Below are 13,676 nucleotides of genomic sequence, written 5' to 3' on the forward strand. Positions count from 1 at the left end.
CTCCCGTCTCTAGTTCCAGCTCCTGCCAACCTAGCAGTTCGAAAGCAAGAAATTGCAAGTAGATAAATAGGGACCACTTTGGTGGGAAGGGAACAGCATTCCGTGCGCCTTGGTGTTTAGTCATGCCGGACACATGACCATGGAAACGTCTTCAGACAGCGCTGGCTCTTCGGCTTTGAAACGGAGACGAGCACCGCAACCCTAGAGTCGGATTCGACTGGCTTTCGAGCAAGGGAACCTTTACCTTTATAGAGGGAACACTATGTCTGGGGCAGTGATGCTCTGTATTCTTGGTGCTTGGGGATGGGTGGGAACTGTGGGAGGGCCCCTGAAGTTCTGCCACTGTTGGTGGACCTCCTGACAGCACCTAGGTTTTGGGCGCTGTTTGACACAGAATGTTGGACTGGAGAGGCCACTGGCCTGATCCAGCATACCTTCTCTTCTGTTCTTATGTTCAGTATCCTATGTTAACATGTTTCTACCCCACCTTTCCCCAGAGCTCAATACAACTTGTCTTGACCTGGATAGCCCGGGCTAGCCCAGTCTTAGAAGCTAAGCAGGGTCGGCCCTGGTTAGTACTTGGATGGGAGACCGTCAAGGAAGTCCAGGGTGGCTACACAGAGGCAAGCAATGGCAAACCATCTCTGTTAGTCTCTTGCCTTGAAAACTGTTTAGTGGGACTATAAGTGGGCTGTGACTTGCTGGCACTTGCCTCCACCACCAGTGCAATGTGGGCTGTGGAGGCTGATCACCAGCAACCTGGACTTGGAAACCAACTAGCAGGCCTTGTAGCAGTTTCAAAATAGGGAAGATAACAGTTCATTAAAGGTAAAGGTTCCCTTGCTCGAAAGCCGGTCGAATCCAACTCTAGGGTTGCGGTGCTCATCTCCGTTTCAAAGATGAAGAGCCAGCGCTGTCCGAAGATATTTCCGTGGCCATGTGGCCGGCATGACTAAACACCAAGGTGCACGGAACGCTGTTACCTTCCCACTGAAGCGGTACCTATTTATCTACTTGCAATTTCTTGCTTTCGAACTGCTAGGTTGGCAGGAGCTGGGACCAGAGACGGGAGCTCACTCCGTCATGCGGCACACTCGGGTCTCGAACTGCTGAACTACCGACCTTCCACAGCCTGCAGTTCAGCGTCTTAACCACTTGAGCCACGGCAGCTCCGTAACAGTTCATTAGGCTGTCATATTCTGAAGCAATGGTGGTTTGAGTGGTCTTCTAGGGCACCCCATAAATCCAACACAAGTTTACAAAAACATGAACGAACATCGCCAGATCAGCTGAGTCTAAGAAAGGGGACTGCCCCATGTGTCTTTCCCGCCAATGACATACATTTATCTGTCACTGGAAATTCTGAGGGTTTTTTTTCCCACAAGCCTCCTCTCATCTCCCCCATTGGAGTGTGAATAGACACACATGAAGCTACCTTATACTGAATCAGACCATTGGCCCATCAATGTCACCATTGTCTATTCAAGACTAGGAGCGGCTCTCCTGGGTCTCAGGCAGAGGTCTTTCACATTGCTTAAGGGAGCGGTGGCGCATGGCGTTAAAAAGCCTGCAGGTTAATCTAGCCGAACTGCCAATGGCAGTTCGAGTCCCACCGCGGCCGGGGTGAGCTCCCGGCCCTTTGTCCCAGCTCCCGCTCACCCAGCGATCCGAAAGCCTGTATGGGCAAGTAGATAAATGGGTACCTGCTCCTTACGAGCGGGGGGCACCTTTCCTCCGTGATCGGTGTTAAAAGGCAGCGGCAATGGTGTTGAATCGATGACGATAAGGTGAAGGCGGCAAGCGATGAGCCCGAGTACGGAGACCAGTGCCTGGAGAACATGACGTGCAACAAAGACTGGAGCCGATTGGACAAAGAGTCGAGCTGCCTCGTTCGTGTTCTGTGGGGGCCATCTGCTGGAAAAAGAGCCACTACTGCAGAGAATCCGTACTTCAACACTGGACATCTGCGCCCTTGAGGAAAAAGAACCACCATCGAATCCACCGCTGAATTCAAGAAAGACCCTGCTGTTAGGTGCCTAGTTAGGAAAAATACCCTCCCCTCACCATTGTACCCCTAGCTTAGATAAAATTGTGTCTGTAAACCGCTCTGAGCCTCACGGATAGGGCGGTATATAAATCGCAAATGTAATGTAATGTAATGTAATATCAGGGGTTGAACCCAGGATCGTATGCTAAGCAGAATGCTCCATCACTGAGCTTCAAACGGAAGGTGACATTCCAGATGTAGATCTTTCCTGCCTCACCCACCAATGTCCTGAGATGGGGTTCTTGGGATCTGGGAAAACAACAGAAAAGACACACGTGCACAAGCTATCCTTGTTAGGGGAAAGTGTTCCAGGAAGCATGGAAGTGTGCTAATTTTAAAATCAGATGTCTTCTCTAAACAAACCCCAAAACGACATTTTTATCTTCAAAAGCTTTAATGTGAAACAAATACTCATAATTAACAGTCTATTTACAAGAGCAATGGTTATGTTATAAAGTTTAAAATCAGATTTACTCTTGATTTCCCCCCCCCTGCAAACGAAGTAGCTCTTTACAATAAGGAAACTGAATTTTGCATCAGTCCAGAAGACTGATTATTAAAATAATAGAGTGGAAAGATTTTTTAAAAATCACTGTGAGAGCAAGGAAAGCATGCCTCTTCATCCACTTCATCCATAAGAACTCAAATTGTTCTGCAATGTCTTTTGCAGTCTTGCTATGTTAGCATCCAAGGCTGCAAGACCATTTTTAAAGTCCTCTTCATCCTGAGAAGTGAACGTTGAAAAGGAAGATATAGTCCATTCTGATTTTTTTGACAAGCAATCAAATGTCGAAAAACTTGAGTCAGGAGCAGAAATTCCAAGGCCTTTTTTCTGCACATTTTCTTTGCAATGTGAAATGGGAGTATAAAAGAATTTATCAGGCTGACGTCTCCCTGGATTATCCAAAATCTCTTTAGCAGCTCCGTTTGTTATTTCTCTTGGCTGCGTTTGAGGCCTCTTGCCTTCCAGCTTTGCTGTCCTCCCCATATTTTCAGATTTATTTTCCACAGCCTTTTTTAGAGTGCAGCTACTGCTGAATTTATCGAGGACTTTTGCCTTGCCCGGCACCCCAGACCTGCTTGACCATTTAGAATCAGCCAATCCAAAATCAGGGTCAAGGTTTTTCGGCTCTCGGAGAGACATGCCACATCTTTCAGGTGCTGCCGCCAATCTCTTTGACGGACTGCTAGTCAAGGGGATGTAAATCGTCTCATCCAGCTTGTCTTCTCCCACTAGAGTGCTCAAATCACTGGCTGTCTCCATATCAGCCTTGAGACAGGTGAAAGTGTTTGTTGGTGCCAGTACCACTTGTGCCCCAGGAGGAGACTTTTGAGGAGAGCGTTCAGCTGCCTGGTCATCCATTTGATCTGCTTCTTTCGTCTCGCCTTTTGAGAGGGGCTCTGCATTTACCTGAACGGGATCAGTCTCGACGTTTTGGAGGTAGCTCATTATGGAAGCACTGAGAGGGTACGTGTCAGGCTGCAGCTGTTTTTCATGGATTTCCAGGAGAGCTTTAGACAGGCTCTTTCCTAGTTTTGGTTTAGTGTCCATGGTGAGGTCTGACAGAAGCTTGGACATGCTGCCCTGCAGAGCCCTATTAAGTAAAATCAAACAGTGCGTTATTAGGAGTGCAAGTGTGGCAAACCCAAGATCACACATCTCAGATTGTTATAGGCTCTTATAGACAACAATTCTGAGGCATCTGTTCACTTTCTACTACATGGGACACAATGCTACTATTTAGTCATGAATATGCTGACCTGAAAGGAAATGAAAATAGGGCTAAAAATTAAAGTTAACAGGTCACTGAGAGATATACCTATATAAAAAAGGTAAAGGTAAAGGTTCCCTTGCTCGAAAGCCAGTTGAATCCGACTCTAGGGTTGCGGTGCTCATCTCCATTTCAAAGCCGAAGAGCCAGCGCTGTCCAAAGACGTTTCCGTGGTCATGTGGCCGGCATGACTAAACACCAAGGCGCACGGAACGCTGTTCCCTTCCCACCGAAGTGGTCCCTATTTATCTACTTGCAATTTCTTGCTTTCGAACTGCCAGGTTGGCAGGAGCTGGAACTAGAGACGGGAGCTCACTCCGTCACGCGGCACCCGGGTCTCGAACTGCTGAACTACCGACCTTCCACAGCCTGCAGTTCAGCGTCTTAACCACTTGAGCCACCGCAGCTCCCCATACCTATAAAACTGCTCCCCAAATAACCACTTGATGGGGGTAGTTTACCTTTTAATGAAGTGATCAGAAACACAGTCGCAAGCAACTTTTTACATTAAAGAGAAGCCATTGGGGAAATCATCAATTTCTTTTGGATTTCCTGCTCCCAGCATTTTCTCTATCACACCTCAGCATGACGAAGCCTTCCCCTTTTTTCTAAGGAGAGCTGGTCTAAACAGGGTCAGGTCACTGGTAGGGAGGTTGCTGATCAGGTGGGAAAGACCCATGTTACTGGCCTTGCCTATCTGGGTGCAGTATCCTCTCTGTTACATACGCACACATGCACTCATACCTTACGTGGGATAAATGTTTGTGTGTACAAGAGAGAAGAAAGAAATCCAAGAAACAAGCACACAGCATGTTACGATGTAAATACCGCAGTGGGCTTGGCTGGCACTGGTTCCCCCTGGTTTTATAGGACAAAGCAAACTGGCTACAATTTGCAACACAGTTAAGGGAGGAATAATACTGCAGTGGGCTTGGCCGGCAGCGGTTCCCCCTGGTTTTATAGGACAAAGCAAACTGGCTACAATTGGCAACACAGTTAAGGGAAGAATAACAACTCTTCCTTACCAAAACTGAGGGATGGCCTCCTTTGAGGGAAATCCCACAGAGTAGTGCAGTGCAGTGCAGTGTGTTTTGGCAGAGAGACGTTAACGCCCCCCCCTCCCCCAGGTATCTCTACAGCTGTAGGGACCCTTGCATCAAATGTCATTACGACTGGGATTTTTAAATGGGATATGCTAGAATTGATTCGGTGGTTACTTATGCAGAAGCCTTCTTCCACATGTGATAAGCCTCTGACTTGATCAGCTGACCAACTCGGGTTTAATGACCTTCACAGACCCTGTTGACTGCAACGGTTCATGTCTGGTTTCCAGGAAAAACCAAATTTTCAATTCAGTACATGAATCACTACTGCCCTCTGTTGGCCAAGCACTACAGTCACAGGAGGAGAGTTCATACACATTTCGCATAGTTACAGAAACCAAGTCTGAAGAGCAAACTGCTTTCGCCTACCCCAAGTAGTAAAATAGGGCAGAAACTGGTTTCTACTGCAGTATGTTTCCGTGCTCCTGGAGAAAGGGAAACGTTACCTTGTCAATTCACGTAGTCTGTTCACTTCTGCATCTCGCTGACGCAAAGTGATACCCAAGATCCGGTTCTCTTTCTCAGCTGCTTCTAACTTATACTGGAAACTCTTCATGTGGGCCAGCATCTCATCTGCTTCTAAAATAGATATATTGGCAAAATGTAATGCGTTTAACTTTCATGTTACAAGCACCTTCAAACAAAGCCTGCAGCCACAGGGCACGCACCCAGTTTGAGCTTTGTTGATTCAATATCATTCTGTCGCTTCTTTTCAAGCAGTTCTTGCTCTCTCTCGTGGATTATTCTAGTTAATCTTCTCTCTTCTTCTCTTTGGCTTTCTAAGGTTTTAATTAGTTCTTCGTTTTTATTTTGCAGTAACTCAGTGCTTTTCACGGATTCATTCAACTGACTCTGCAGTGTCCTGTTCAAGGACTGAAGGGAGAGGACTATGGAACAGTAACAAAAAACACAAAACAACTGAATCAATATTTATAATTACCCAGACAGAAATGGCACAATATCCTTGTAACGCCCAGCACTGATTATTGCAACACATTCACCACATGGTTGCCACTGAAGGCCCTTCTAGCCAGGTCACATAATATAGCAATCCAGCTTCCTTAAGGAACATAAAGCAGCCATTCTACATTACATACAGAACCTACCCAGTTTCCTTCTAGAGCCAATCCAAAATGCCGATTTTGGCTACCATAACTAAGAGCTTGGTTAGCAAACAGCTGCAATTGTAGAGATGCTGCTGGCTTACCACATGTACTGCCTGCTTCATGCTAACCTCATATGAACATGCGTGAAGAAATTCAGTAGCACAAACTGCTTTAATGAATTAAAGGGTGTTACAGGATTAAACCCACTCAGCCCAGTCCAGGGATGAGAGGGAACTCTATATTTCAGCACAGGAAACAAAATCCACGAGACAGTCTGTACCCTCTCTAGGATTCACAACAGTTTGCCACCAGAATCTCTTCAAAGGGGTCCGTACCCAGCCTAAGAGTAGAGATTCAATCTCTTAGCTGGCATCTGGGACTTAACACATCAGCAACTCTAACTCAGAGGTGCACACAATTACTCTCACAATGGTAGCTCTGTGTGGTCAGCGCCTAGACACGAGATTTAGCCCTGGAGTTTAAGGAATGTGGGTATCTGGCATGATTATATGGCATGGCTATTTGGTGGTTCAGCCATCTGGTCAAGTGACAGAAATCCCACTAGGCCATCTGGCCTGCAACAGGAAAAAGACACACAAAACGTCATCACAGGAAGAAGGCATGAGAGTTTAGAAACAATATTTCTATACAAAGGGATAAGAGAAACCTTGCAATCAATTCCCACAGAGAAGCTAAAATGTAACTTCCGTCATAAGAAACTATCTGCATATTATATGCTATACTGCCATTACTTGATGTGACGTTAAGAGTTAGGAGACGGGACTAGCAGTGCTGAAAAGTGGTGGCCAATTCTTTAATTTCAGCATGGAGGGGGGCAAGGCTGCACTGAACCATCAGAAACAAATCACAATGCATTGTATTGTGAACAAATCTGAAATCCTTGGTTTGGGTGCTTTAAGAAGTTTGTGTTTGATTTATGCTGACAGCCAAGAATTTTAAGCCAGGATTAAAGAGTGTTTTAGAATCCAGATTTGTGTACCAACAAATAAATCCTAGTTTGTTGACATGTCCAAACTTGGGCATCAAAATAAACTGATTAAGTCAAACACTTTCTAAACCAAGTATTCAGTCTTGATTCTATATGTAAGGAAAGAGGGACAGAGAGAGTGAACCCAAGGATTTCAGACTTGCTCAAGAAGTCTGAGAACAGCCCAACAGAGGAAGCTAGCCATTCCATTTTCTATGCTCCAGGCACAGAAATACACCCCAGATATATGTAAGGCATGGTGGCAATACAGCTAGATACAAATTAGGCAACTGAACCTTTACAAGGTCTATAATGAAGAATGCATAGCATATTAACAAAGCACCACAGATTAAGAATGTCCAGCATGGGGAGAAGATGTTATGAGTACAATGCATACCAGCATAGGCCACATTCATGGAGAATCTTCATGATCATCATAAACTTTATTGCATTAGCTCATGGCCATAGCAAATAGCACCAAGAACAGTGTCAAGAAAAAATACAATACAGTAATTAAAATACCAATGAATACCATTGAAAATTTATAGCAACCATTGAAATCACGTGAACAGTTTAAACTTGAACAACGAATCAATCAGTAACAGTAGATGGTTTTGATGAAAGCTTTATCACCCTTGGCGATAAATTTTGCCATTTGTGAAGTTACCCATTTACTTTTATCAGCAAGCAGTACAATTAGTCTATTGTTGTCTGCTCTCCCTGGGTGTTGTGATAAAGTATTCCCAAGATATCGTTCGCATTCTAGTGCGAATCTTGGGCAGTGGAAAACCACATGGCCTAAATCCTCGATAGCTTTTTGATCGCAGGGGCAGACACGTTCGTTATATGGAATCCTGTTATAGCTGACTCTTAGCCAAGAGTCTTCTACAAAAAAAGCCCAGCAGGAACTCATTAGCATAATAGGCTACACCCAACAGCAGAAACTCATTAGCATATTAGGCCACACCCCCATGTTACCAGAAGTGTGCTCATCCAGCCACACCCACCTTCCCCTTTTTATTCTATTTACCTTGTTTGCTGTCCAAACCCAGGGCTTTTTTGTAGCAGGAACTCCTTTGCATGTTAGGCCACACACCCCTAATGTAGCCAATCCTAATGAGTTTCTGCTGTTGGGTGTGGCCTAATGCTAATGCGTTCCTGCTGGGCGTGGCCAACTTGGAAGCCAGCCGGAAGTCCGTTCCTGTGCGTTCCTGCCCAAAAATAGCCCTGCAGCATTGCCAGTTGTAAAATATCCAATGGTGCTTTAGTGAATGCTTTCCTACACTCAAAATTTGATAGATTAAAGTAATATGGGAGGGTAAAGGAGAAGGTACGAGTTGCTTATAAAGGGGAGCTATTCTCAGGGTATCTAGCAGTATAGCACCCATATGAGCATTTATATCCAGTAGTCTGTTTTATTGATTGTTTTGCTGCGGATAAACCAAGCCCTCTTAAATAGTCTTCTGAAAATCCAAGTTTGGCCACTAAACTTAATATGTGGCCTTGCCATGTGTTGGCTTTCTCTTCTTCATAGGCCAAGGTTAAAAAACTTGAGCTTAAACCAAACAGGATTTCCAGCCAAAAATTAATGGCAGCCTTGTGGACAGAGGTCAATATTGGCAGCAGGGCCAACTCGAATCTAGCTATAACTGCTCATGTAGAATTGAGGATATGGGTAAACTTATTCTGGATTATTTCCAGTGATCATAAATTTCCAGACCCCCAAATTGGGGCTCCATATAGCATCTGTGGCAATACCTTGTGCCACGACTACTTCTCTTTTAATTTGTGGGTAGATATGATGTGTTTTTAAATTTCTTGTTTCTCTCACTGACGGCATGTAATGTCGCCACCAGGAATTTAATTCCTTCGTTGGACTATGTGGTCCTGAAGATGAGACTGTCGTATAGTAACAGCATATAACTCTAGGTTTTCGTAAAACAAAATAAAACTTTATTTGTACAAGAGGCGTGTTGGTTTCAATATGTTTTGCAATCTCTCTCTTCAATGAATAAAACAGCGTATGTAAATATCTTTTTTTGCCCAGCTTATCTATGGATAGCCCCAACTAATATTACTTCAAACATCAGGAAACTGGACACGGTTCAATCTAAATTTTTGAGAACAATTTTAAAAGTGCCGAATGGTGTCCCTAACGCTTGTACGCATCTGGGATTGGGTATGATAATGGTGAAGGCGAGGGCTATGGTTAGCGGTGATTCTGTACTGGTTAAAATTGGTATTCTTTCACAGGGGGTTGGCAAAGTTAATATTTCTAGATTCTTCTGCTCCTCCATGGATAAGGGCACTGGAAACGAAATTACCTTTTTACAGGTTTTCCAAGCAATTTCTGCGCTCTCTGAATTATGATAAAGCCAAGGCTTTGGTCAAACAGAGGGTAAATGATACTGCAAGGCAAGATGATTCGAATAGAATAGGGAGACTCTGTCTAGAACCTATTATGAGGGCAACCCCTATGCCTTGCCTTTCCCACCTATTAAATCAAGAGTATAGGAGAGTGTGCACACTACTGCGCGGTGACACACTTCCCTCAGCTGTCCTTGAAGGAAAGTATAAAAAGATTCCCTATGAAGAAAGGATTCGCCCCTCTTGTAATGAAGGCATAGAATTGCTAGACCACATCCTGTTTGATTGCAAGGCATATAACAATTTCCATGAATCTCTTCCTCTGCCTGTTTCATTACCTTTAAACGTCAGACAGAAATGGTACCTTCTAAGGTTCTTTCTTTCAGATAGACATCATAATGTTACTTACCAGGTGGCTAGATTTAGCTGGCTCGCTGCAAGGCATAGGAAAACTGTAATAGCGCATGTAGTGGATTACTGAGATTTTAAACTTTCTAGTAGACATTGGAACATTTTACTGTATTTTGAATGATTTCATTGTTGAGATATTCCTCAAACTGTATTGTGAATGATTTTATTATTGCTGTACTGCCCCAATGGCGGAGCTGCGGTGGCTCAAGTGGTTAAGACGCTGAACTGCAGGCTGTGGAAGGTCAGTAGTTCAGCGGTTCAAGACCCGGGTGCCGCAAGACAGGGTGAGCTCCCGTCTCTAGTTCCAGCTCCTGCCAACCTAGCAGTTCGAAAGCAAGAAATTGCAAGTAGATAAATAGGGACCACTTCAAAAAGTCTTCATTCAATAGAAAAAGCACCACCTCCACTGTTGAAGCTCAATAACCATCTCAGAATATTGACTTCTCAAATGTCCTCCTTTCAAATGCTGGAGTCCAAGTAGATAAACTGGGATCAAAGCATTTAAAAATAAATATATTGGAGTCTCGCTTGACACTTACATTCAACGTCGCCATCCAGATCGCATTCTTTTTCAGCTCTCTTTTTTTCTTTGAGCTGCTGGTTCAAAATCCTTAGTTGCCTACATGTGAGTTAGGAAAAGAAGAAAAATAATTCTTAAATGCGAACCTACATCTAATTGTAATTTAGAAAAAAGTTTAAAAACTTTCTCCCCCCTCACTTTTGACTCTGATTTTCATTTTGTCTTTGTCTATCCCGCAATAACTCTTTTGTGCTGTTGCGCATACACAGCAATGTTTATAACAACTAACTCGTGTATACTAACCAATCCTGACTGAAATACAAAGTGCCACATTCACCCAGTTGCCGTGAACAACTTCCAGTCCAGTTGGATGTTATCAGTATTGATCTGATCCAAGTCAACAGAAAGAATTAGTTATGTGTCATTTGAACACCAGTGTTTGTTACTTGGTTATGTCATATCTACGAACAGTGATTTATTGCCTATTACTGTTAATAACTAATTTGCATAGAATTGGTCTATGTGGCAGACAAAATGCCACCTGGCCAGCAGGTTCATAACTAGGCAAAGTGTAACAAACAACGCTCAGCATACTCAATTCTCTTGGTTCAGGTGAATGGTAACTGGATTTATCTTACATGCTTTTCAGTTCTGCACGTACCGAGTTTCATAGTTTCTTTCCCACTGCCTATTAGGTATGTACACGGAAAAAAATGTTCAGCATTATTCAGATTTGGGAGTTTGGGGGCCGAATATCCCCAAATACTAATATCAGTATTGTGTTCATATTCAGGAGATATTTGGGATTCCCAAATGTATTCGGTTCCATAATACCCTACGGGGTCACTGAGGTCAATGGCAAATCTCATAGAGTATATTCAGAGGCCCGGCCGGGGTGTGTGTGTGTGTGTGAGGTAGAGGCTCCAAATTTGCAGTGTACCTATTGGAGCCTCTCCTTAAAAGAACCCCCAAGTTTGGAAAAGTTTGGACCAGGGTGTCCAATTCTACGGGCACCCAAAGAGGGTGCCCCCCATCCTCCACTGTTTCCAACGGTGGGTGGAAAAAACAGGCAGGCAAGCACAGCAAGCCCAGCAGATTCTCACAGAGAATCTCTGCAGTAGAAACTGAGGTGTGGTGTGGGGAGGGGAGGTAGCATGGCCAGCAGCAGGACCACTGCGATGTGCCCATCACAACCAGTGCCACTTTGGCCGTGCCAAGCCAACAGGACCAAGAGATCAGATCAGAGAATCTGAGAAACTTTGAAATAAGGCGGGACATTTCTGCAAGGAGGACAACAGAACCAGTGCAATCTACTAGTGTCCATTCCAGCAGCACAACCTAGTGCCAGCCAACCTACTAGTGCCCAGCAACAGCAGAAGCCAGCTCTACAGGTCTGATGTCAAGCACGCAGGATCACAAATAGCAAGGGGGGGAGGGGGTTTGCAGTGTTCCCTCTAAGCTGAGTTAGTGTAAGCTGGTTCACAGTTTTTTAGCCTCCAGCTCACACATTTTTGTCTTAGGAAGGAGGGCTCCAGAGCAAACGGATATATGCAGTAGCTGAATTGCCGCCTCACAACTTTAATGCCAGCAGCTCACAATGCAGAATTTTTGCTCACAAGACTCCACAGCTTAGAGGGAGCATTAGTTGCAGGACAGCAGAACCCACTGCAACCTGTTTGTGTCGAGCGGCAGAAACCAGTGTCAGTGTGGCAGTGCCCCAAACCCAACAGGACTAAGGTCAAATCTGAGAATCTCTGAAGTAAGGCAGGATATTTCTGCAGGAAGTACGGGACCACAGAATCCGTGTAAATCGCTGCTGCCCAGCAGCAGAACCCAGTACAACCTGCTAGTGCCCAGCAGTAGAAGCCAGCACCTCAACTGTCTATCACAGTCTATCAACAGTCTATCAACGAATCACAATCCAAGCAAGGGGCCCAGGGGTTACAGGGACAGCAGAATCAGTGCAAACAAAAGTGCCCCGCAGCACAACCCCGTCCAATGCAGCAGCAGTAACAAGTTCCAAGAACTCTTGGAAAACTTATAATTTCCCAAGGGAAGGCCACAGAAAGTGAGGAGGAGGGGGTTGTGTTTGTCAACCCTGATCCTCCCCTCCCCCCCAGCAACAGCACACCAAGCCAATGATATCCGTCCCTCAGTGGAGGAGCCTCCCTTAGTCTAGGTGCTGCCGGAGCCCCTCACAGGCTCTCCCTTTCCCACCTCCTCCGAACCCCTGAAAAGAAGAAGGTTTAGCTTAGCAAGTTAATGCATAGTGTTCCTTTGGTTTCTGCTGGGTTGTGTATGGCCCTTGCCTATCTATCTCACAGAGAGCCAGTTTGGTGGAGTGGTTAAGTGCGCAGACTCTAAGCTGGGAGGACCAGGTTTGATTCCCCGCTCCTCCACTTGCACCTGGCTGGATGACCTTGGGCAAGCCGTAGCTCTGATAAGCGCTGTCCTTAAAAAAGAGCCATTTCTGTCAAGAGCTCTCTCAGCCCCGCCTACCTCACAGGGTGTCTGTTGTGGGGAGGGGAAGGGGAAGGAAAAGGAGTTTGTAAGCCGCTCTGAGACACCTTTGGGTAGTGAAGGGCGGGGTATAAATTCAATCTCTTCTCTTTAAGAGCCAGTTTGGTGTAGTGGTTACATGCGCGGACTCTAATCTGGGTGAACCGGGTTTGATTCCCCACTCCTCCACTTGCACCTGGCTGGCTGGCCTTGGGCAAGCCATAGTTCTGATAAGAGCCATTCTTGAAAAAAGAGCAGTTCCTGTCAAGAGCTCTCTCAGCCCCACCTACCTCACCAGGTGTCTGTTGCGGGGAGGGGGCGGGGAAGGAGTTCGTAAGCCGCTCTGAGACACCTTTGGGTAGTGAAGGGCGGGGTATAAATCCAATCTCCTCTTCTTCTCCCTCAAGAACTGGTTTTATGATGCTGTTTTAATTTCAGCAGGCAATTTTGGTTTGGGGTGGTGGGGACAGCAGGCTGGTGTGGCCAGTGAACAGCACATCGCCTTGTGCTTGCTGCTCACTCACCCACCCTGCCCAAGGGAAACACAGAAGGCCCTGTCTCACCAAAGGCAAAGAAGTTCTACCAGAGAGAACTCTTTCAACCCTGTACTACCAAAAACCCCAAACCAGAACACAACCAGAGGAAAAGAAACCAGCAAACGCCTGAGCACAGCAAAATAGGCCTCTCTGGCTTGGCCGCCGTCACCACCCCCCAAGCCCCTCACTCACCAAGGGCAAAGAAGTTCTGCCAGAGAAAACTCTCTCGACCCTGTAGTACTGCCAAAAAACCCAAACCAGAACCTAACTAGAGGGGGGGAAAACAGCAAATACCCTTCCAGGCTTTACCCCCCACCCCCTAAACAC

At 45.5% G+C, this 13,676-nt stretch overlaps 1 protein-coding gene across 1 annotated transcript in view; it reads right to left on the reverse strand.

Moving 5' to 3' along the window:
* Positions 1–2,675: 2,675 nt before the first annotated feature.
* Positions 2,676–13,676, reverse strand: part of CCDC14 (coiled-coil domain containing 14) — a 31,133-nt gene continuing 20,132 nt past the window's right edge. The window contains exons 10-13 of the mRNA XM_015414073.1: positions 10,334–10,413; positions 5,591–5,809; positions 5,369–5,501; positions 2,676–3,642 (exon numbers count right to left, since the gene is read on the reverse strand). Of these exons, the coding sequence (XP_015269559.1) occupies positions 2,676–3,642; positions 5,369–5,501; positions 5,591–5,809; positions 10,334–10,413 (1,399 nt within the window). The remainder of the gene's footprint in view (positions 3,643–5,368; positions 5,502–5,590; positions 5,810–10,333; positions 10,414–13,676) is intronic.

The sequence above is a fragment of the Gekko japonicus genome, unplaced genomic scaffold (assembly GCF_001447785.1).
Source record: "Gekko japonicus isolate JY-2015 unplaced genomic scaffold, Gekko_japonicus_V1.1 scaffold3494, whole genome shotgun sequence".
In the NCBI taxonomy this organism is placed as follows: domain Eukaryota; kingdom Metazoa; phylum Chordata; class Lepidosauria; order Squamata; family Gekkonidae; genus Gekko; species Gekko japonicus.